We start from the raw sequence: 26,188 nt of genomic DNA on the forward strand, positions 1-26,188 counted from the left end.
TCCCCCCAGAATTTAGATAGCACAACATTACCGCAGAATGTGCACTGCACAGTGAAGGCCAACAGAACAGCATGAACTGCCGTGTGGACTTCTGCCCTTCCTAAAAGGAATCTTGAATCAATAAACATGTCTAAAAACTCCTGAGAGTCCTGAAAGAGTTAGAGCTCATGGACAGAAAATCCCTCTCAGATCTGCACCTTTGTAAAGGTCATCCTTTAGAAGGACAAAGTGAAGTCATGTCAGCTATCTAGCATAACAGAACACAAAACGATCTAACTCCTGTTTGCAGACTAAAAATAACCCTCACCTTTTATTGAAGTGCCTTAAGAGCAACTACAGCGGGTCTCACATTGGGGTGTGCAGAGGTGGTTGTTAATTAAAGGGTATTCCCCAAAGCAAATCCCAGCCCTCAGCTTTTCTTCAGAGATTGGGGAAGTTACTCTCTGTGAATCTTTGTGCAAAGGGCAATTCTGAGCCAGGACCTGTCTGACACCACAGGTACTATGGTTGGGAAGGTGTGTTTGAACCCCCAGAGGCCTCACAGTAGGGGATCCTGCTGCCCAGAGTGAGCCCCCCCAGGTGGGAACAGAGCTTCACAGATGACAGAGATTTTGTGGGTGGCCAACAATTTATCCTCTCTGATAATCAGAGAAATCAGAGCAACCAGGAAAAAAAATCATGCTAATATGAACATCTCAGGTAAACAAACCTCATGACAGAGTAGTCAGGGGCATGTGCGCATCTGCTTCATCAACTGCTTTTTGAGCCTGCTGCCTTCAATTAGTAATGACCAAAATAATATGTATACTAAAACACATACTCACAAACATGCCAACAGAGTACATTAAAGCTGACACATTTCTGAAAGCTACCAAAGCCCAGATAAGATGGAAGCCTGTTCAAGCTGTTGTAGACATTTCATCTAGTTTCCATCACATATAGCATTCTGTATAAAGCCACCTTAACGAGCAGCATCCAAAATGAAAGCTTGAGCTGCTGTAAAGCACGGTGACAGACGTTTGTGAAGAGTACAGGCGGGTCTGGGAGGAACAAGAGAAACAGAAGTCTTGTTCAGTATCTTGTCTCCTGCTGCTAACCCTCTGCTTAATCTTGGACTGGAAAGAGAAAATATGGAATGTTTGAATTCTCAGCATTTCTTTCTCTGTAAGAAATCAATGCCATCCCCCTCTTCAGGAGCCAGCCTTCCCCCATCTCCCTTACAGGACTTACAAAATGAAATTTAATTGAGGTAACACAACTGCCATTTACTTTTAACTGTGATGATCAAGGGTTTAATCCAAACCCAAGCCCAGGGATTAAGTGCGAATGTACTAAATCTCCCGTTTGTTCCCTCTGACACACCCTCAGCTCACCCAAACTTGTGTTATTAACCCTATGGCCATGTGATGTGATTGGGATATTTTGCATCATCTCAGATGGATGTTCCTGGGGTGATGCTGAGAATGACCCAAATTCTGGCCCTGCAAGGAAGAATGTCACGCCCAGATCCTCCACAAATTGCCCTCATCTCACTTGTGTCTCCCGTATCCCCACACTCATCCCCTGGGCAGCTTTGGCCTCACTGAAGAATAAAGAAAAAAAATAAAAAGCCTTTACTAGAATTCATATGTTGCACTGAAACACTTTCTGCATCCTTATTATTTGTTTACTACCCGTCAGTATACCTCCTCATGCCGGATAAGGCAGTTTCTTGCCATCCTTGGCTCTTCTAGCCAACTGGTTTTCCACCATCCCTTCCGCTTTTCTTCCTGAGTTTTATATATCACAATTTCTACTTTGAACTGTTCAGAGTTTTTATGTTCTTACTTTTGAAATTTTTAGATGCCTTTTCTTTACTGCTGAACTGAGCTGTTTTATTAGCCAGATAATCCCATTTCCTGCACCTTCACTCATGACTTTCTGGCATTACCCACTGTATCTAGGAGCTACATACAAACCTCATATTTCAAAAAGCAATTATTCCATTTTTCAAAATAAATTCAGTTCATTTAGCTTTGTTTGTCTCAGAAGTAGCAATTCATTATGTGTTGTTTGGATTATTAGTTCATACATCACATTACCACCCCAAAGCATATTTGTTTTAAGTCTGGTGACTCGTGTGCAATTTCTTAATATACAAAATCCTTGGAAGTGATTAGCAAACCAGATGAAAAAAAAACTTCAAATAAAAAGGTATTTTAAACAGTAACCGAAGCAATCTTTCTAATAAGAAAATATAATATTGCTTCATATGGTTCATGAACACTCTAAATGAAGTCCAAATCTGACCTCTAAGAGCTGAAGTGATTCATTCCAAATACCTCTGTTAAGATTTCAGTGTCGTGCTACATGACTCAGAATTACCCTCGAGACGAGAAATTCATGCAGCAAAGCTCTTTAATATTAAATGCATATTCAAGTCACTGGCACAACGGTCAGCTTCATCAAGGGCTTCACAGCGCCTGCAGCTCGCCGTGGCACTAAGCCCTCGCCTTATGATTTCATCCAGACCCAATTATACAGTCTAAGAAAACCAAATCCAAAGCTTTCCATTTACCATTCTGCAATCCATTTTTTTTATTATTACATTCTCTTATTTCAAATGCCACATCAGATACGGCTCTGCATCATTTTACTGCAGCAAAGCGCAAGACATATTTCATTATATTATCCAATAATTACATTGTTTGTCTGCCAGTTCACTCCCATGAACATATCACTCTGAAAAACTCCACTGTAAGCAACTCTTCTCATAGATACTGAAAGGAACAAACAAGCCAGAGAGCCCTGAAACACCACTGAGCCTTTCTGATGGTGTCTGGGAGGCTGAGAATTGTGGAGACATATGGCAACACTCAAAACACGATGTGCTTCATATCAGAAGGCTGTGCTCTGGATATTTGCTGCTGGCTACTCAACTTTGACCATCACTTAAACTCGTTTGAATTAGTTTCAAGATATACTTTCCTAATTGTGGAAAAGTCCTCCTCATCCAGAAAGAGTATTTTCCATAGTAGAATTACCAATAAATTAGTGTAAATTTCTTTCTTCCAAATGTTGAAAACAACAGAATGTATGCATCCTTTCTTTTTCTTTTTCATTACGTGCATTAGAAGAACATAGAGGCCTATGTAGAGTTGTCTTCAGATGTGACTGAACTATGTAAGACTGAGGACACATTGTGGTTGCTTCAAAACAATTCAGTCCTGCTATACACCCCTTCTGGGACGAGATGTGCACACTGCCACTAGTCTGGGAAGCAGAAATACATTTGCAAGGGCACAGCGGGTGCTCACGTAGCAAAAAGCAGACATCCTACGTGCTCCTGAATGCAGAGCTGAGTGCCTGCATGCTGAAACACCACACTGAAATGACGGCTTCAGGTAAAGAGAAAACTAAGGAAGATACATGATAGTGCTCACTATTGGCTTTGCTGGAAGAGCCCCTTCATTGTCCATGGGAAGGGGTGATCCATGGAGACAGTCTTCACTATCTAGATCTGAGCAACACAACAGAGGAAGGTGGTTTCTTCTCCAGTAATTACACCAAGGGTTTTGCCATGGCAGGCTTACTCCAGTCTTTTCACCTCATATTTTAAGCATGTTCTTCACTCACACGTGCATATAATTATATAAAAAGTGAATAGCCCATGGAATTATTTACATCCCTAAAGTCAGAGCCATAAATATTGATTCTGGAATTGAGAATGGTTATATGTGCCAGGTCTTGCTTGCTTACATTACCCTTTGTGAACGCTCTCTTAGATTTCTCCAGGAGAAAATACTGATGCCAGTGTAGTTTCTCCACCTGAAGTAGCACCATCTTATTTACTCTCTCTCCTTTTCTCCTTGCTACTGGTGTTACGTAACAGCAAGGCCACCTACATCTGGAGGGAACTGGTGGTCTCCTGGGTGATTATTCTGCATAATGACAAGTTCATGCATGACATCTGGGATTGGGAATACTCAGGCCCAAGTAGATCCATTCCTATATATCCACACTGAGGCACAGGCTCATTTCAGATGCGAGAAAAAGGCAGGAGAAATAAACGTATTATTTCATTTAAAATGCAGACAGTCCCAAGAAGAAGAGCAGATTGTAGGTGTCACTGAACAGTATGCAGTAAATAAATCATATTTGTAAGGCTAGACATCAGTGTAAGCCTGGGGTGCTGAGGGGTATAGACAATGAAGGCCACGTGGCATCTTCAGCACTGGAGTCACAGCTGAAGACAGTGAGTGTCCCATCCGTGCTCAGGAGTAGGAGCCACAGCAAACAGCGCCTTACACACACCTCCCTGCTGTTCAAAAGCACAGCAGCCAGCAAATGCTATCCTAACACACCAAGGCTTATTTTAGCTTCACACTCAGAGCAGTAAATGCTCTTCCAGCTAGAAGTGCATGCAAATTCTGCACTTTGCAGCTTCTGCTCAATCAGTCCTCTCTGTCTATGAACACTGTGGCAGCCTGGCAGGCTAGACATGCACAGGAACCTGCTCTGTGTGAGACACCAGCATGTGCTGATTGCCCCGGGTAGTCACTTCCTTTGAATGTTTTCCTAGAGGAAGCAGGAACTCCTAGATACCATGCAACTTAGCAGCAGCGTAACTACTCTTGATTTAAATGCTGAAACATATTTCTGTGTACAAAGGTATAAAGGGCCTATTCTGTGCCTAAGCACTGTCGTCTATGAATTCAAGCCAGACCTTGAGACCACTAAAAACAGGAAGTCAGGCATTTAAGACTAGTGTATTATCATCCGTAAAAGCAAGCAAGCAAAGCCACACAAAGCTGAGGTGTCCCAGTGAAGAGGCGGAATCTTCCTCACTGGACACGCAGGACTTGGTCCTACAGAGCCCTAGATATCCCAGTCGAAGGCCCTGCCTTCAACAGATGATCTCCAGATTATCCCCTCCAACTTCAAATTGTTTGCTATTCTCCAGCAACCTCTATATTCTGGCAAATGAATGGCGAGATGGTAGATGGAGATGGCAAAAGAAGAATCAGAATTAAAATACATGCCCCTAAAAATAGTCCTATTACTAATACATTTTGGAAAAACTTCTTACAGTATTACCCAGATGTTAATCCAGATAGAACAATATTTATAATAAACCATGCCACAGTGTCCTATGGCCAAAGAAATGATTTTCCATTCTTTGCTATAGTTTCCTCTCAAGTCTACTTGCTGGCCTCATACCTACACAGGACTGAATTGAGTTAGGAGCAAACTGCAGAGACTGCCTGGAGCACAAAGTAATCAGGTGATGAACTTCCATGCTCCCTTTACATAATGCACCTAACCCAGCTATTTTTAAATGGACTCAGATCAGGCTGATTTTCAGAAACAAAACATTTCACTGGGGGTAAGAAAGATAAGTGAAGTGGTATGAGTTAAGGACTAGCCAGTATTCATAAAAATAACACAGGGTGAAAACCAGAGTGTATGGCGGTTTATAAAATTCCCTCTACATGTTTTGGCATTGGCTGAGCTTGGTCTATTTGCAAACCTCCATATCACAGCAAAGGTAAGAAGACAAAAATTAAGAGAGTTAGGAATGAGGCGATTTCCATCCCTACCAGAGTGCTCTTTCGCAGTCTTTCACAGTATTAGCAAACTCAGGAAAGACTCAGACTTTTGTGTGAGATGGGAAGACTTTGTGGGAATTCTAGACAGATAAATGCATAGTATGAGTCTATCCAACATTCAGGCTTTCTCTAAAACCCAAAGGTGGGCTCACACCCTGAGCCAACCGCAGGGGCACCTGAGGTCCCAGGATCAGTCACCCACTAATAGAAACCTCTGAGGGCACCTGGTCTGAGGTTTCTTGGGTCTCATTTAGCAGATGGTTGCTGGAAACAGACTTTCTGCTTTAACTGGGAAGTGGCAATGTACTTCAGCCGCATAAACGTGATTGTACTTGTGACAGCCAGGGCAGATCCACTGGAGCTTGAGAAGCCAAGTTTGGACAGTCCTCAGCTTTGTTTCTTACACTGCTTTTTACTGCTTGTGTCCACCCTATAGTACTTGCTTTTGGCCACTGACTAATCAATTGTTTGAAGACCATTCACCTACCCTATAAGGACAATCATCATAAACCTCTGCTTTTCTTTCATTCTATGTAAGCTTACCAAATCACCTCCAAAAACAAGCATGTGATTGTAACTCAGAAATGAGATCAAAAGCAAATACCATGATCACAGTACTAATGATCATAACTAAATGAAATGTGTATCACTGGCAAGTATTAAAGCAATGAAAGAAAGGCGGTAGGCTAATGATACAATCAAATACTTTACAGAAGTTCAATTACTTTTAAAAAGTATTTTTTACTTTTATTGTGACTAAATCTTAATTCCACTATTAGACATAAATCAACAGTAGTTGTTTTCTAGCTTAAAAAAAAATCAATGAACATCCAAAAGGCTAACCTAGCGGTGTCAGAAAATTCATCCCCTCTGCCATCACAAAGGCACATTTCTAGTAAAAAACCATAACGACTTTGTTTTTTCAAATGCATGTATTTTGGCTAGCATCTCATAGCACAAAGACATTTTATTAAGAGTCCCACAGCTCCCTCGGGAAGGCAAGAAACCACAGTATTCCCACAACTGATGGAGAAGTACCACTGTCCATTCGAAGGAGAGACCTGTGATGCTCAACCCCCTTTGCTTCCAGATGCCACCCAAAGGATTCCAAGCACTTTCAGGGCAACTGTGAGCACAGCCATCAGACGCAGCTAGAATCAGGCACTCCAGGCAACAGACAGATCTTGGCTTTTCTTAAAATAGCACTCTTCTTTTCAAAATATGTTTTCCTAAATGTGAAATGTTTTGGCTCAGTTATAGATTGAAACAGTAGCTCTCCCATCCCTCTCCCCTATTTGGCTGAAGTCACAACTGTGACTCAATATGTGATTTTGATTTATTAAGACTAATTTCCCCCAATGAGCAAAACAAAACACATACAATGGCCCATCTGGGCAAATAATTTCTGCAAATGCTTGCAAGACAAATAGCACTGCATACTCTGAGGCACAACACATGAATAATAAATGGGCATTTCAGCATGCTATGTTTTCTAGCACATAATAAAATACACCAGATTTACATAACGATTCAGATTTGTCTTATATTAAAATGCTTCATTTTGGGTTAGTTGCATTACTATGTCACATGATTCTTGTCTCTATTGAAATCTTGATGTTGGTTTTAATACTGAAAAGTCATTCCTTGATCCTAATTAATATTGTTTAATTGTATCTTGCATCACTATATTTAACAAAAACAATTTGCAGACCTCACGACAGCAAAAGTACACGGATTTCAACCAGGCATGATGTATAACTCTGTTAGGATTAGATTACAACACTAACATGCGCTCTTCATAAAACAGTGCTTCTGTGATGGCTTCTCAGCAGGACTGGGCTAGAGCAAGCCCTTGATGCTGATTCACAGACTAACTTCTGCTTTTGGCAGGAGCTTTAAAGCCACTGCAGAACCAAATCCAGATCTCCCAAATTCCTTTTCTTTATAAAGTGTAAGGGTTTGTGATGAGGCACTCCTGCACGTCCTCAGGACTGCAGCTCCCGCACCTTGCACTGGGAGCTTCCAGCTGCAGACTAATGGGCTCAAGGCTGAACTGGGCTCTCAGGGCTCACAGGAAAGAGGATCTGTCTAAATTTTTCTCCCTTCACAGCCACATCTGTATCGTTTCCAGCAGGAGCCTGCTGAGCTGCCTGCAGCCCCCAGCTCATCCCTGCTACCCAGCACCACCACGGACATGAAATGGTCAGAAATGAGGAAGGGGCACACACTTCTAGTTTCATAGCAGCAGTTAGCAGAGATCTCCAGCCAGCAGAGGATTTTGACAGACTTCAGATGCCCCAGCCCACTATTTCAATACATTTCTTCTTAATTGCCTGGGATCTACAGCCATCACTGCAAGCAATGCTTCCTAGAGAAGCATCTCCACTGCCATGCAGCCTTCCACATACCACTATATCCCAGTGCACTGCTGTATGCTACACTGCTTTGCAAAGAGGGCTGTCACTGATTTCGACCTTTCCTGGTAACAAAGGAACCCCCCAACAGACAGCCAGTGCTTTGTCTCAGCTTTGATTGACAAGTCAATGGGAAAATGTAACATCACTGAAAAGCTTAAAAGAATTTGCTAAGAACTACATCTGATAGAAATCTGTCAATTATTTAAGAAGAAAGAACATTAAACTGCTTCTGATTTTTGTTTAAACTTCCCAGGCTGCCAGAACCGATGTATCTTTTGTTGCTTTAATCTGAGACATGACGATATCTGAAACATATGACGAAATATATTTGATATTTTTATACAGCATACGTTACATGTGTACATATGTATTTGCTAAGAAATGAAAAACCACACAGAAGACCAGAGAGAGAAAGATTATACTCAGTCTTTGAATAAGCTGGATACTTTCAAGCATTGGCATGAGTTGTTTCATTGCATATGAATTACAAAAAAGGCCGTAACTTATCTCAGAGCTGGGCATTCGGCATTTATATCTGGAAGCAAAGAGATGTCTGATTTTTAGCAGAAGAGAAGAAAAACGGCCCATGAATCCAATAAGCATGAACATTTTGAAAAAAATAACAACTGGTTGACAAACTATATAACTGATGAAGTAATGTGAGATGATAGCTCATCTGAAGACAGGAGCAAAGCGGGAAATAAACAGTCAATTTGTTCTCTCACTTTTTACAAGGACTTTAAACATTTCCATTTGGAGTTTTGATAATTCTATCTTTCCTTTCCTTTGCTGCAAGGCACAGGTTTTCCTTAGGCCACCTGGCAGATCCATGTGGTTTCACTGGGGAAGAAAACAATACATAGGGCTGAAGCCAGCAAGTTCTGCTTCAGTATCACTCTCACTTTAAGCACTGAGATTCTGCACTGTCTTCCTGATTTACAGCCATGCCGTAAGCATCCAGCTCCAAATGACAATAGCAAAACGCACTGTATTCTTAAAATCTGTCAAGATTTTAGACAAAGAAGTTAAACTTGTATGTTACTTATCACTTTACTGTTCTTTGAGAATGCCTGTGCAACCCTGCTAGGCAAGGTACAGTCAAAGCTTTTCCCCTTTCCCCTAGCATATTAATTGCTTTAAATACAATTGTTACTTTTGGATTGTTAGCCTTAGCTCCCTAAGCTCTTGTGTTTGAACCATGAAAAGCATTACACTGAAGAAAAACACTAAGACATATTAAAGTACAATTATGTGGCATGAAGTAGCCCTCAAAAAAGGTACAACGTGGGATTTCATATTTATTATCAGTTGCAGTTCACATCTGCTCTATTCATCAAAAAGGGGGATGGAAAAGATACCACTGTTGACTGCTAGTTCTTCAAAATCAACTGGGACTTCACTTGATCTGTTTCTGCATTACAGTAATTTTTACCTATAGTAAATTGTAACTCAGTAATTCCATTGGTATATGAATCAACAGCTACAATAAACCCTTCAAATACTTTATCTGACAAGGGCACAAATGACAGTAATTTCTGAATTTCTTTCGGTTTCACAAAGTGTTATCAAATAGCCTGCTATTTGCATAATCATTTTGTTTAAAAAAAGATACATAGTGAGGATTTAACTCCAAGATGAAAAGAGTGAGAAACTACCACAATCTCCAATGAATTGGCATTTCGCTCAAATGCAAGCCAGAAATTAGGAGAAACTTTTTCTCTCAGAGGGTTGTCAGGCACTGGAATGGCTGCCCAGGGAGGTGGAGTCGCCGTCCCTGGCAGAGTTCAAGAGGTGCCTGGATGAGGAGCTACGAGATATTGTTTAGTAGCTTGTGGTACTAATAGGAATGGGAGGGGGGTTGGACTAGATGACCTTGCAGGTCGTTTCCAACCTTGTGATTCTGTGTTTCTATGAAATGGAGAAGACTAGCATACAGATGATGTGTAAGGTGCTAGACTCAGCCTGCTCCGTGCTGGAAGGGCTGGGCTGCTTCCAGTCACAGGCACACGAAGGCTCGCTGAGGCAGCAGCAATTCCACTTGCTCTAGAAAAGCTGTGGAAGTGCTGAGCTAAGGTGCAACCTGGGGAAAAATAAATGCTGTTGGTTGGAACGTGGCTGTAGCTAACAGTATGCCACTGTAGATAACAGTATGCCAAATCAACCCAGCAGATGATTATCCCAATTTTCAAAAATGTATACTGTGACAAGTCAGAGACAGAGGGCGGACAGGCCCAGGCCCTCTGTTACAGAGATGCTACAAGGCTAGAGCTTGGTTTCATAGCTAGGAAATGCTATTGGTGTTTCAGTCTCAGCACAGCTGCCTCTTACCAAGAGTACATTTTTTTTCTGTGCAGTTTAGCAATATTAGTTAAGTGGAGGAAGATGAGTGGGACCTAGACACACTAAATCAGCTCTGATGGATATTCTGTGTGTTGCTTTGTTCTCTGCTTCTTTTCTGCATATGAGATATGCAAGTGTTGCTTAAAATTCTGTTGCTAATCTCAAATACTTAGGGGAATACAAAGATGTTATTTTGTCACTGTTTCACTGCTTAGATTCCAACACACCTATGGCTCATAAAAAGAATACCAGGATTCTGTATCACTCTTCTCCTACACAGCCTACACACGCTAATGGCTCTTTAAAATCCAGATTTAATTGGCTTTTCAGTGCCAGTTTTTATTTGTGTGTTAATACCACAACTGAAAAAAAAACTCAAGAAGAAAAAAAACAACTACATGTGTTTGATGATATATGTGAAAGCCTTAGATATTTAGCAACTCTTTGATGCTTTGATCTCTGAAGAAATCTTACTAAAATTATGATCAAAGGAATTCATATTATTCCAAGTACTTAAGAACGAACAATCTTAGGGCAATAATCAATATTCTGTTTAATCCTTTACCCTTAGAATACATTATTGCTAAGCGCCTCGATCTGATGGTAGTTACATTTACTTAAAGATGATATTCTCATAAAAAAGAATTAGAAGTAACAGAAAGCAATATTTCCAACTTAGATGAAGAGATACGAAGAATTCAGTTTTACTCTTCTAACTAATAGGTGTATTTTGAAGGTATTTTTTAAGTGTACATAAGAAAGTTGGTATGCAGCTAATTATAATGAGACTGTTCTGATTTTCCTTTTCTACAACAGACAAAGCATTTCCAATACATAGCTACTTTTAATTCAATCTAACTATTTTCTGTTGTTTGTGTTTATAGAGGACGATTACACAGACGGATATATCTAATATTTATAAAGTAAATTAACATTCTATTTGATAACATACAAAGGCAGATAAATAATGAATTACCCTTTTCATCAGTCTAACCACATAATGTCTATTTCACCACAATATCAAGTACCACATCACCCTCGTTGCTGCAATCCCCTATGGCAAGTTAAAGCCGTGCAATACAAAGGATCCCTGAACTGCAGACTACAGAACATAAAAGACAATCCAGATTTAATAGAAACACCAATTACAGGCTATGGATTTACCACTTGTTGCTGATGAGAAGTAAAAGAGGGCTGTAATAATAATAAGAAGAAGTAACAATAAGAGCAAATAAGAAATCAAACTACAACTCCCTTCTCACAGTCATGATCTTAAGAAATCCCAACATTCTGACTAAGCCATGCCTCCTCCCATTTTAATTGAGCAGACTATTTTTCTTCCTGATCATCCCACCCACAAAGGTTGCCTTTAATCTTCCAGCTCTTTTTTTAGAAAAAGCGCTCCATCACTCCGTAACGGTGAAGGATTATGAGTAGACTCATGTGCAGACACATCTGACTGTGAACGCACTGTTGAAAGCATTCTTCCAAGCTGACAAGAAAACACGCCTACTTTAAATGAAAATCAATCTCTGCTAAATCTGTTAGCTCCAGCTCATTTGGAGTGGCACTGCTGGAAGAGCTCACAGCGCTGTGTTGAAGCTGTAACATCTCATAGCTCTGCCTTTAGCTTCAAAAGCCTGCAGATCCATGGGGACTAGCAGACGACAGAGGCAGACAGAGGTTAATCATGCATCTGACAAACTCAGTGATTCTTTTGGTGTATCATGATGTTTTCAAAGGGGCATAGCTGATACATTTGGGAGTGCCTTTTGTCCTGATTTAAGTTCTATGCAGTTCAGTTATTGCACAGTTAACAGATCTGTTTTGTCTTCTCATCTGTTTACATCTACGTCACAAAGCTGCTCAACCAAGGAGAAACACCTCCAGAACAATTCCACAGGGCTAAGAAACAGAACTTGACTCTTGTGAACTGAGGGACTCAGGAGATGCTCAATGGAACTCCAGACAGGACAGTGAACTGAATGCTATGGGACAACAGCCAGGAATTACAGCAACTTCCAGGGAAATAATTTTGTTTCATTATCTATAAATCTATAATCCAGCTGACACAGGACAATCTCTGGCTGCCTTTGTTACCAGGCCTCTTCAGGGCTCTCTTAGGGCTCTGGGAAATTTAGGTACCATTCATCTGGCTTCAGCTCTGCCATCAGATCTGGTGGTAAAATGCTTTCACCTCTAAAGTTACTTACATGATTAAAGTTCTGAAGCTTATCAATCAAATTGCTGATGAGTGGGTCTAGTCCTCTGACTTTCAGTTCTGGATTATTAATTTGAGCCTTCAGTCCACTGGAAACAACTCTGCTGGTATAACTGAAAAAAAAGCAGAAAATATCACTGATTGGAACCATCAGAAGTAAAAATCACATGAATGAAAACTTCCAAAAGTAAATATTCTGGAGATGGCAATAGAAAATTGTAATGAATACTTACGCATTTAAATACACCAAGGGAGTACAAAATTAGTTTCTCTGTGGTATCATCAGATTATTCAAACCATAAATGAACATCAATTCTACAAGCCACAGAGATTACTTCCATTTCTAATATAAGTGGGATGGTTCAATCTTTACTGCCATCCCACCAACATCCGCTTCTGATGTTGTGGGCAAACATTAAAAAAAATAAAAAAAATAGGAAGCATTACTTTCGGAACAGCTCTCGTAGTTTGGCACTCGTTTGTCACCAAACAGATGAGAGATGCTTGCACTACCCATTAGTTCCCACACCCAGCTCTCAGACAGTGCCTGCGAGGAGCCCGCCAGATGCCCAGCTGCACCTTTACCAACTGAGCAGTTATCAGTCAGCTCCTTCGGACAAATGCCAGAAAAAAGGTCCTGCCACATCCATCACTTAGGTCATACCTACATACTTCAATACACCAGCTGTTCACTAGTTGGTGCTTCAGTAAAACCAAGTTATGCTGAAGCCAAGGGCGGCAGTTCAAATTGGAAAAATTACCTAAATCCTTTTTCTTTCTTTGGTGAAGAGACACCTTGATCTCCAAATATACTTGTCTAATCCTGATTTCACTTAGGACAAACCATCAATTTTATGAACACTGCTGGCAAAGCATACTGGGTATACTGTTGTTTAATAAGAGAAAGGACTGAACCAGGGCCACCTTTTCAGTAAAATGAATAAATTTCACTGCTTGGGAAAAAAAAAGACAAACAAATAGTTTAAACAAAGAATTGAGGAAAAAAACAACATTTTTTCACTAATGGTCAGACAGTACTTCTAAAAGGACAAACATTAAGGAAAACCTATTTCAGTAAGTTTATATTTTTATGTTCAGAGAGCTTTTTAAAGGAAATGGACTAAGTTTTCTTTGTGTAAGTCATAAGAACATAAACTAATCCAGAAGCATAAACTTCCACGATGGAATGGCATGTGCAAAATGATGGCCAGGTTCTGATCTTCCAAGCAGGCTCTGACAGCTGAACAAAGGTCCCCAGGAAGAACACAGATAAAGGATTAATTTCAAGTCAAGACTGGTTTAAATTGTATCAACCCACTTTACCGAATCACTTGGACAACACAGAAAGCCTGCCTTTTTCTGAAGACACAGAAAGGTATCTTTGTAAAGATACCTTTATCCACTGACCAGGCAATTTGCTGAACATTCCTCATTCTTCGTCAGATGAAAATACATGCTTGTCACTGCAGATGTACAGAGACACCTAATAAGGCTTTCTGAGATCATCTTATCGCGATACAGAATAAACTTAGATGAATGGATCAGCTCATGGACTCTACCAGCCTTTCACTGATCCTCTGTGTGTGTTACTTTCTTATCAGAAACTCATCAACAGCAGTGAAGATAAAGGCTTTGCCTTTCCATTGCTCTTGACTGCTCACCATTTAACCCCTGGTTAAAGCTATACAAGAATTCGGGAGCACAAATTGAGCGCTCCTCTATTCCTCCAGTTATAGGGATCAACAAGTTACTAAATATCACGGACCAATGGATTAATACCTGGCTCCGAGCCTGATGGCAGGGGTTTGGGTTTTTTGACCTCTGCTCTGTTTGCATGAGACAAGCTTCTCCCACCAGTGGAAAGGGGTCTTAAGACGGGAGTTGGGAAGGTTCACTGATAGAGCTTTAAAGTAGGTATGAAGGGGGTGCGGGTGTAACTGGGGGCATTAGAATGGAGCCTGTCTGTGATTTCCCAGTGCTTGTGGGAAGGGGGTGTGCTAGTAAGATCCCACAGTCTTGTGCCTTGGTGAAGGAGGAGGACGACTTACCCTTTTGTAGGGTCTTACCTTACACCAGGATTTGTGTAAGGTTGGTGGCTGTGGAAACACCTGAGTATGGTCATGAGGGTATTAGGACTACTGCCACTCAAAAGGAGGTCCAGCTCAGGTGCCCTAGTGCACACAGCATGGGTAATAAACAGGAGGAGCTGAAGGCCACTTTGCAGTCAGAAAACTATGATATGGTTGCCATCATGGAAACGTGGTGGAATGACTTGCACAGCTGGAGTGCTCTGCTGGATGGCTACCAACTTTTCAGAAGAGACAGGCTAGGCAGGAAAGGCGGTGGTGTAGCCCTCTATGTTAAGAAAGAATGTGAATGTATGGGAATTTATGATGGTGATGATAGGGTTGAGAGCTTATGAATCTGAATAAAAATGAAGGCCAATAAGACTGATATTTCATGGGGATCTGCTACAACCAGGATGAAGAAGTGGACAAGATACTTCATAGACAGTTGGGTGAGATCTCAAGGTCACTCCCCCTTGTTCTTGTGGGGGCTTCAACATCTGCTGGATTCATAATGCAGCAGATAGGGAACAATCCTGGAGGTTCCTAGAGTGAGTGGGAGATAACTTCCTGACACAGCTGGTGAGGGAGACAATGGGAGGAAGCAAAATTCTGGACCTGTTTTTTGTTAACAGAGAAGGTCTTGTGGGGGATGTATAGATTGGAGGCCATCTGGATCATAGTGATCATGAGATGCTAGATTTCTTGATCCTTATTGAACCATGGAAAGGAGTCAGCAGAACTGCCAGCTTGGACTTCTGAAGGACAATCTTTAGGACCTCCTTAGGACCATGGTTGAGAGGGTCCTTTGGGAGGTAGTTTTGGAGAGCGTAGGAGCGCAGGAAGGCTGGGAATACTTTAAGGAAGTTATTTTAAAGGTGCAGGAGCTGAACATCCCCAGCTCACAGAAGGTGAGCCAATGGGCAAGGAGGCTGGACTGGCTGAACAGAGATTTGACTGGGATTCAAGAACAAAAGAAAGTTTATGGTCTCTGGAAGAGTAGGCAAGCTATTTATAATGATTACAGGTACATAGTGAAGCTGTGCAGGAAGAAAATAAGAAATGCCAAAGCCCAGCTAGAACTGAACCTAGCCACTACAACAACAAAAAATATTCCTATAAATACATCAACAGCAAGAGGAGGACTAGGGAGAATCTCCATGCCTTGCTGGACGCCGAGGGCAACTTGGTGACCAAGGATCAGGATAAGGCTGGGATACTTAATGCCTTCTTTGCCTCAGTCTTTAATTGTTACTCCCTGGAAACACAGTCCCCGGCGCTGGTAGATAGGGATGGGGAACAGAACAGACCTTGCATGATCCATGAGGAGATGGTTTTGGACCTGCTCCGAACACAACCGTTTTGTATGAATGAGTCTATAGTACACCAAGACAAAGGAGATACTCATATGCTGTAAGTTCTACCAGTGTTTAGGAATCAGCTTTAAAGCTCTAGAGATACACATAAATTATACAAGGATAGTTTCACTGCCATATTGCTTGCAATTACAATTACAATGTAGATATCCTAAATTTCAGATGTCAGAGAAAGCATGCATGAATTGTGTGAATTGTATATAATTTTCTCATCCCCTCAGTCCAGTACAGCATTAGTACAGCAGCCACTGAACACCCAACTGCTAATGAGAGGCTCCAAAACAGCACTAGCCTAGTGCTGGTCTGGAACACAACCTACAGGACAGCTATGCTCTAAAAATCAACTGTAGACTTTTAGCAGCGGTGACATGGATGTAATCTGCTTTCCAAATGATGTAAAGAGAGGCAAAAGACTAACTTTCAGAACACAGCAAAGTCAGCTTTTGGGTTTCTAAAACTCTGCTAGCCATGATGTCATATCTATAATAAAATCAATCTCAGAAAGAACTAAATGATGAACTAAAAAATGATGAGTTCAGAGAGGGTGGACTACAATTCTTGAGAACAGACAGCACAGAACTGAAGGAGAGTCATACAGCCAATGAGAAGGGAGAATTCCTCCGGACCATCACAGCCAGGAATCAAGACTGCATTAGGAAAAGACAGCACATCCATCTGACCCAAATGGCTACCTCGCAGACAATGAATCTTTCTGCCAGCTCTGTAGCATGCTGATATAGCTTGGAATGAACAGTAAACATTTCCTGAAAGATAATCTGATTACTTCACTTCTTTGCACTATCTAAAACATTATTTTTTTGACATCAGATCCTGAATTACTGGAAATGTACATTAAGTGAGAGCAGAAATTGGCTTGCTTTATTTAATAACCTGCAATTTAACTGAAATATTATAGTACAGAATTGTTAACTCTGGTTACTGCTCAAGTACTTGATTCATACATGACCCAGAGATGTCAGTAGAAATGGTCAGGAAAGTCATATAAAAATACTGAAATACTGCCCCTGGAACAATCTTGAATGTAATCATTACATTAGAGCTCAAGGAACAATATGTGCAGACAGAATTCTCTTCCAGATCTTTGAGACTCACGCTAACATTATTCTACTAATCATTCAAGTAAAACAATGATGCCTTAAAAGAAAAAAAAAAAAAAAAAAAAAAAGCAAATGACAAAAGAATTCAGCTCTCAAACCATAATTTACACTATTTCCAAAGAATAGCTTCAATTATTAAAATCCCAGCATGGTTTGGGTTGCAAAGGCCCACAGTACTCATCCAGTTCCAACCCCCTGCTGTGTGCAGGTCGCCAACCAGCAGCCCAGGCTGCCCAGAGCCACATCCAGCCTGGCCTTGAATGCCTGCAGGGATGGGGCATCCACAGCCTCCTTGGGCAACCTGTTCCAGTGCCTCACCACCCTCTGGAGGAAAAACTTCCTCCTAATATCCAACCTAAACCTCCCCTGTCTCACTTTAAAACCATTCCCCTTGTCCCATCATTGTCCACCCTCACGAACAGCCATTCCCCCTCCTGTTCATACGCTCCCTTCAAGCACTGGAAGGCCACAATGAGGTCTCCCCACAGCCTTCTCTTCTCCAAGCTAAACAAGCTCAGTTCCCTCAACCTTTCCTCACAGCAGAGCTGCTCCAGCCCTCTGCTCATGTCAGTGCCTCCTCTGGACCCGCTCCCAGAGCTCCACGTCCTTCCTGTGCTGGGGGCCCCAGGTGTGGGCACAGCGCTGCAGATGGGGCCTCACAAGAGCCAAGCAGAGGGGGACGATCACCTCCCTCTCCCTGCTGGCCTCCCCTTTTTAATGCAGCCCAGAACACAGCTGGCCTTCCGGGCTGCAGGCGCACACTGCTGCCTCATGGCCAGCTTCTCATCCACCAGGACCCCAAGTCCTTCCCCGCAGGGCTGCTCTCAAGATCCTCCCCCAGTCTGTATAATTACCTGAGATTGCCCCGACCCAGGTGCAGCACTGTACTGCACTTGGCCTTATTGAACCTCATTAGGTTTTCATGTGACCAGCCTGCACCCTTACACTGAACCATTGATCACAACCCTTTGGCTGCGTCCAGCCAGCCATTCCTAATCCATCCAACAGTTCATCCTTCAAATCCACACCTCTCCAATTTAGAGAGCAGGATGTGGTGAGGGACCATGTCAAAGGCCTTGCAGAAGTCCAGGTAGATGACATCCATTGCCCTTCCCCCATCCCCCATCCATCACTCCATCACAGAAGGCCACCAGGTTGGTCAGGCAACATCTGCCCTTGATGAAGCCATGCTGGCTGTCTCCAATCACCTCTTTGTCTCGTATATGCCTTAACATAGCCTATGGAGGATCAAATTATCAACTGAATATATATAGATATAGATATATAATATAATCAATATAATATAATCAATTATTGTACATCTTAGCTAACAGTTGTTTGCAGGCTTACAATAGTGTAAAAAGTAAAATGCACATACAAAAAGTAAAATACACATGGAATTTCACTTCAACTGAAGGTACACATTTTTATTGTCTATATAAATACAGGTAATACTGGAAACTATGTTAAGACACAAGCAAGATGAGGAGGTGACCTGAGACAGTCAGCACAGCTTCACCATGGGCAGATCACGTCTGACCAATCTAATGGCCTTCTACAACAGAGTGATGGCAACAATGGACCAAGGAAAGGTAACTGATACCATCTACTTGGACTTGTGCACGGCCTTTGACATGGTCCCACATGACATCCTTATCTCTAACTTGGAGAGAGATGGATTTGAAGGGTAGACTACTTGGTGGATAAAAAACTAGCCGGATAGGGAGCTAGGATGTTGTGGTCAGCGGCTCTATGTGTGGGTGGAGGCCAGTCATGAGAAGTGTCCCCCAGGGGTCAGCCTTGGGACTGGTGCTCTTCAAGATCTTTATCAATGACATAGACAGCGGGACTGAGTGTACCCTCAGCAGATTTGCTGATAGCACCATGCTGAGTGGTGCAATTGACACAATAAAAGGAACGGAGGTTATCCAGAATGATCAGGACAACCTTGAAAAGTGGGCGCACACGAACCTAATGAGATTCAACGAAGTCAACTGCAGTGTGCTGCATTTGGATCTGGGCAATCCCAGGTACAGACTGAAGAACTCCTTGAGAGCAATCTTGTGGAGAAGGAATTAGGCTTCCTGATGGATGAAAAGTTGGGCATCAGGTGCTCTTGCAGCATGGAAGGCCAACTGCATGCATCCTGGACTGCATCAATAAAGGAGTGGCTAGGAAGGCAGAGGGGACTGTATCCCTCTGCTCTCATGAAGCCCCATCTGTAGTACTGCATCCAACCCTGGGGCCCCTAGTATGAGAAGGATAAGATTAGAAGGGATCACTGAGTCAGGGTGGTCTCAAAAATGGCTGGAGCACCTCTCTGAAGATAGGAAGCTGGGATTGCTCAGCTTGGAAAAGAGAAGGCTCAGGGGAGACCTCATTGCAGCCTCCCAGTACTTAAAGAGAGCTTATAAAACAGGCAGGAGACTGACATTTTACAAGGGCAGATATTGATAAGGGGGAATGGTTTTAAAACTAAAATAAAAGTAGATATTGGGAGGGAAATTCTTTACTTGGAGGGTAGTGAGGCACAGGCTGCTCAGAGTAGCTGTGGGTGTCCCATCCCTGGAGGCATCCAACACAGGTTCAGTGGGGCCCTGGACAGCCTGATCTGGCAGGGGGCAGCCACTTCCAGGCAAACCAATGCAGGAACTAACCAGCAATGATATTTAGTCACCAAAGACCTAAGCAGAGAATCATAGAATCATTAAGGTTGGAAGAGACCTCTAAGATTATGTAGTCCAACTGTCCACCTACTTATTGCCACTAAACACGTTTCTTAGTAAGGAACAGAGTGCTGTTTTCACAGCAGTTTCTTCACTGTTCCCTCACTGCAGACAGCACTAGTCTGGATAAAAGTGTCTAATGAAGCTTTTATAGGAGCTTTTCTAAGTGTTATTGATCAGCCTCTAGCTGGAGCCTGTTTCCATGGCTTCCCATTGCTTGGGGTGCTGTTATCCTGAGCTGTGTCACTACGATGCCCATGTGCTGATCCACTGGCTAATGGCCCAACCTTCTCCAATGAAGCACATGTACTCACTGCAGGAATCCCAGAGCAACACCACAGCAGACTTTGTGTCCTCTGTAACGGGCACGAAAAATTTCATAATAATCTTTACTGAAAATCCAGGACTGAACCCGATTCACAAGCTACAGAATTAAAGATACATTTACCAAGGCTTTTCTCATTCGTTGGCCACATTTTTTCTTAACATAATTTTGCACTATACATTGCCAAGGAAAAGAAAAGAAAACAACAATTACTTTTCATAATCTGCCATGCATTTTTTTCATCTTTTTTCTTCAGTACCACTCGAATAATTCTGCTGTGATCATAATGGCTAAAAGAGCAACACCTTTCCGAGACATACTGGTAAGCTCAAACACTTAGTGCCTGAGACAAGTGGTCCTGAAAGTCACTTTAGCCATTTACTTCATCACTGTTATAAAAATGGGACCTCCCTACCTCTCCTCCCCAACAATATCTCTCCCCCAACAGAAAATAACATCAAAAACCTGCAGAGAGAGCCACCTATTAAATGTTTTATTAGCCTTCAAAAAAATTAACACCTGTCCAACAGCCTGAGGTCAGCAAAGGCTGAAAAAAGCAAGGCCCTAATTCTACAAACAACAAAAAATCATAAAACCAGTGAGACAAAACTAGATTTTATAATGACTACTTCACATCCAGCTCTACTTTTTTTCATCTTTGTGCAAAATTTCTTGCACGGGAAACAATTCTAGAGATATATGTTGTCTGTAAAACCATTCAGAAGTAGATAGCACTATGCAAATAAAAACCATAATGAATTAAAATTGTCTTTTTACACCCATATGTTCGAGTCAGTCATTCACTTCTCTTCTTATTTGCTAAAACAAATCCTGAAGTAGCCTGTTTATTTCAGCAGCATACTGAATGCGCTGTCAGAGCAGTCACCACCCACCCCCACTAAATGACTCAGAGGTTAAAGGGTTAGAGGGGGAGATGGGAGGGAAGAACTTTCCATGTGTCATTCAGTAAGAAGTAATAAGAACTATGGATAAGCTATTAAACTGGACTTGATATCCAGTGAACAACTAATTCAGTTATATGAAGCACGGTTCACCAGATGGTGTGTTTTGTCTTATATTTATTCATAAATAAATATTCAAGACCCTTGGGCTTGAATTATGTGAATCCACTGCTGAGCTATACCATCCTGTTATGTCTCCAAATGCACAACTTTTGAACCTTCCTTTTGTATGCATGTGACTATAGGGCTCTGCAAGGACTGATTTTCTCCCAGCTCAAAGCAACCAGAAGTGCGTAACAGTAAAAGTAGTGTCCAAAAATCCGAGAAGGTTGAAGAATTAGTTTGCAATAATGTATTAAGATTGTCAACTTTGATTTGATTAGCTTCAGCCCACACCTATAGGCAAAGTGGGAAGACAAGAAAAATATACAGCAATTTTATAGCCCTAGCGTGGTCGTCAAAGTTGCATGCAGCTCAACAAGTAGCTTCGAGGAAGCCAAGCAAATGCCACTTTCCTGGAGTTTTCCTAATGCTCAACCCCAACTCTTCAGGAGCAGCCAGCCCTGCAGCCAGCTGTCCCTCAGTGGGAGGAGGCTGTTGGTTTGAGAGCTTACGCCAGCTCCTTCCATCCTTCTTGTTAGAATCGAGCAGCAAGCAGACTTTGCTTCCAGTTCCCACAGCAGCACTGCATGGAGAAATATCTGTATCAACCTTATTTCTGTAACAGTTCAGAAAACATGGATTATGGATGTTGGGCAACTTGGCTGAGTAGTGACAAACAAGAAATTGTCAATCCTTGACTTCTCTAGGAACTACACACCTCTTGTCATGTATTCACTGAAGCACAGAATGGCTTGTGGTCCCTTAAAGCCCACCCAGTTCCAACCCCTGCTGTGGACTGGCTGCCACCCATTACTGCCCACGTGGCTGGCTTTGAATGCCTGTATGGAGAGGCATCCACAGCTTCTCTGGGCAGCTTGTTCCACAGTTTATTTAAAAATAAATGCATCTTAATAGGTTTACTGTCAGATAATCAGCAGATAAGAGGGGGAAATAAGTTTTCTTTTTTTTCTTTTTTTTCTTTTTTGTCTTGGAGTTCAGCTTATTTTCACCTAATCAGTCAGTGTGTAAGCATTTAACAGAATTAAATCTCGGGAGATTTCATGACTGCAACATTCATTCAGTTAACTATGATCCATTAGGACATCCTGCAGCCAGCTCCATTACCTTAAATTGATATAGTCCTTGTTAATAGGATGGTTTCAGCCAGGCTCTGCTCACAGCAGGACCTGCAGGGAGAGGAGCTCGGTTCCACGGAGCAGCACAGAAGGGCGATCACAGAAAGGACAACAAATGATGTCCTGAGAATGACATTAACATCTGGGAAGTTCTCAGAGCTACAGACCTTCTGAACTCTTGCATGCAGGATAGCAAGCTTTTGGTGACTAATGAAAATCGTATTTCTGAGCTTTCTGATTAACCTGAAAATCACAGGGGCTTTTTGTTTGCTTTTAAGGGAAAAACATACAATTTATGCCACTGTATAGCAGAAGCAATTCTACTGAAGTCAGTGGAGTTATACTATGGCAAAATTTGGATGCATCATATGACAGTCCTTGCGCCAAACAAAACTGGAAAAAATATTTTCCAATAAAACAATTCAGTTATTTAAAAATATTTATATAAAGAGTTCATTTTGAAACAATTAAGTAACTGCCAAGAGACTACAAGGAAGATCAAATTCATGATGAGCTTAACTGTCCTGAAGATTCTGTGAAGTAAAAAAAGAAGTGACACAAATGTGTGTGTCTCTCTGCCACAACTATTCACTGGAAGTTTCATAATCTTGTTTATTAGTAACTATGGGGAATTATGAGAGAAATACTGTGTGCTAGTGAGCTAATTCCAAGGAAATCACAAAGCCAAATGGCATTTCTAATGATCTTTCTCCATCTCTCCAGCACGAGAAAAGACCTCCTGCAGCCTGGATTGTGAAGACAGTTTTAAGACAGCAGGTACAAAACTAAGTTACCTGAAAGTTTCAAACTGATGCAACCCCATGAATACACTGAAAATAACAGTTACAAGTATACACGTAAAAGAGCTTAGCAATTAAAACACGAACGTTCATCAGGTTTTCCAAAAGCATTTTGACTTTCAAAGAATACATGTAAAATGCTTGAAAAGTGTTGTAAACATGCCACAACAGATTGTGGGTGAAACAGCCTCCTTTCCCTAGCTATATGGAAGGTTAATGCTACATTCAAAGCACTCTGAAAGCACCAAGGAAATCTATAGAAGTTAACTGGATATTTATTACATTGAGGGAAAGCACTTGCCTGGACTAATGTCAGGTTTGAAAAGGCATAACCTCCACAGGACATGCAAATGATATTTCTTTTCTCGTTAGAATGACATGAAACCAAAGAGTGATAGGCTAACTAGGGACTGTCAGCATGAAGAGCACTCCCCATTAAACGAATCTGGGAAACAGGACAGAAATAGTACAGTAAACAAATAGTATGATTAGCAAAGGGACATCTGTGCCCATTCCTAGCAGGAAAAGTAAAACTGAAGCTAAAAAGTAAAAAGTAAAAGCTAAACTGAAACACCTTTTTCTCAGCAACTTCTAGAGCAAGTACGGAGCTAAATCCTGACAGAATCTGACTGCACACCTCGAGGGCTGCTCACACACAGCCTGGCATAGGGGCAGGGAAGACAAGTGGGAACATATGACTGCCGAACTTTTAACTGGAGAAGTGGAAGACTTTCTGGAGAACGGGCCTGACTCAGCAAGAAGAAAAAGAAATTCCTGAGAGAGAAGCAGACTTCTACTTCTGGGAAGAAAACAAGAACAAGTGCAGACTAGCAATAAACTTCATAGCAGTGGGGAAAGAGTGAAAATCAAGCCAGAGCTCACATCTGGTTGATAGGTGCTTTTGCAAGCAAAGGTGATGTTGATCCAATTCCTTTTACAGACACTCTGGTTGCTGATTCTTAGAAATTAGGCTTGACACATACTTATACAAAAGGATATTCTATTATCCAATTACAATTATTTTTAGGAAGCAAAAAAGGGAACATCCAAATTTGTGTGGGATCGAATGCATATCACAAGGAGAAGACCTTGCCTGTGGCTCATTAGAAGTCAAGCTAAACAAAACGTAACAAAAAGGCATTAATGTTAGGAGGTCAAAACTGCAGCTATCCTCAGAAGTCTGTTTCTGCAAACACATTTAGATACACATGGCACATTAATGAGTAGCTAGTGATAACGAACACAGAGAATTCAGCTCTGCATGAACTCTGGCCTGATGGGCTCTGCTGGAGCCCTGTGCCCCAACAGCTCTGCCTGTGTGTCACCTGTTTGTGTATGTTCATAGCCAAAACGCCTCTGCTGCCTAACGGCGCATTATGACAGTGCAGCTGAGGATCACCGCAGCAATTTCAGGTTTCTTGTCTCTGTTTTCAACAGTTGCCACAGCTCTGATTCCCATATTTAATGCCATGTCCCTACTCTGCTAGTCACACAAGCATGGGCCCAGCTTTGTTTCCTTCCTAATCCCAGCACCTCCTTGGGCACTCACTGCCTACTTCCCCTGTTCAACACTGCTTACCTGTATTGCAATGCTGACAAAACCACCTATGACTGTTCTGTAAGAGAAACATGCACTTAGCATGGATCCAAGTTGAAGGAGGGAAGATTTAGGTTGGATGTTAGGGGGAAGTTCTTTACAAGGAGAGTGGTTAGACCCTGGAACGGGTTGCCCAGGGAGGTTGTGGATGCCCCGTCCTTGGATGTGTTTAAGGCCAGGTTGGACGGGGTCCTGGGCAACCTGATCTGAATGTGTATGTTTGGTGGCCCTGCTAGGCAGGGGGGTTGGAACTGCATGATCCTTGAGGTCCCTTCCAACCCGGGTGATTCTGTGATTCTGTGATTCTGTGATTAGCATGCTGGCCACAGGAGGTGGATTAGATGTATTGGTACTAGAGAAGTGTTCTGTATTTAAACCTGTACAGTGCTTACTCATACCAGCAAAACCAAAAAGGAAATAATCATATGGCTAGGTTTGACAGAGGAGCACCTCTCTCATCATGAGGAACCCATCCCTGAGGCAGCCAAGTCACTATATTTTAAACACAGTGTTTATTAGATCTTCAATCTATCTGCCTTCAAACCTATCCCCAAATAAAGCCCTTTTCTGTTCAACCTCATTTCGGTACTCTAGGTCCACTTTCTCTTCCAAGTTCAAACCTCCAGAGATCCTTCAAAATGTACTTGCTGTGTCCTTATGGATGCTTGCTTCCTTGCTTCCTCCTTATGGATGACCCTGGCCACCACATATTCAAAATATGCACTATGTATACACATTCAAACTCATGTTCCTAGATTTCTGATACTTTTGTGCAGAACGGTTGAAGGCATCTCTTACTGGCACCACCGTTCTCCCCTTCCAGGTCTTAATATCCTACAATAGGCGCTCAGTCCCTTGGCTTTAGATGAAGAATAATCGATCATTTGTGCACTGCAGGAGTAAGATACATGCTTTTAAACCATTTCTATTTGTAGGTTAAAAATGTCGTGGTTTCAGCCGAGACAGTGTTAATGGCAATGCCATTAATGTTTTGGATGCCGCTGAAGGATAGGTGCACACCAGGGGTTGGGGAAGGGTGCTCTGCAGAAGAGCAGCTGCCTTTGTGGCAGCATGGCACAGGGAAGAGCCAGGACAGCTGGCCTGAATTAGGCAAGGGGTTGTTCATACCACTTGGCATTGTGCAGAAGGCCATAAAACTGAGGGGAGCTGGCCCAGGGCTGGCCCCTGCTGGGGGACTGGTTTGCTGTTGGTCAGCAAGGGGGCGAGACCTTGCATTGCTAGCAGGGCATTAGCTGGTGAACAGTTGTATATCAGCTGGGTATCAGTTAGAGGGTGGCAAGTGATTGCACTGTAAATCTCTCTCTCTATATATATAGTTATTACATCTTTGTTCTCACTGACCTGTTTTAGTAAATAACTTTTATCTCAACCCATGGGTTCTATTGTGTTTCCA

The 26,188-nt window shown here is 42.0% G+C and overlaps 1 protein-coding gene across 4 annotated transcripts in view; it reads right to left on the reverse strand.

The window, feature by feature from the left end:
• The window catches only part of LOC122161356 (glypican-5-like), a 363,065-nt gene that overhangs the window by 123,151 nt on the left and 213,726 nt on the right, over positions 1 to 26,188 (reverse strand). For all 4 annotated transcript variants that reach the window (XM_042820739.1, XM_042820743.1, XM_042820740.1 and 1 more), the window contains one exon: positions 12,559 to 12,679. In XM_042820739.1, coding sequence (XP_042676673.1) covers positions 12,559 to 12,679 — 121 coding nt within the window. The remainder of the gene's footprint in view (positions 1 to 12,558; positions 12,680 to 26,188) is intronic.

Source organism: Centrocercus urophasianus, unplaced genomic scaffold, assembly GCF_019232065.1.
Source record: "Centrocercus urophasianus isolate 14NV4802_14NV808 unplaced genomic scaffold, USGS_Curo_1.0 seq_19, whole genome shotgun sequence".
NCBI classification, from domain to species: domain Eukaryota; kingdom Metazoa; phylum Chordata; class Aves; order Galliformes; family Phasianidae; genus Centrocercus; species Centrocercus urophasianus.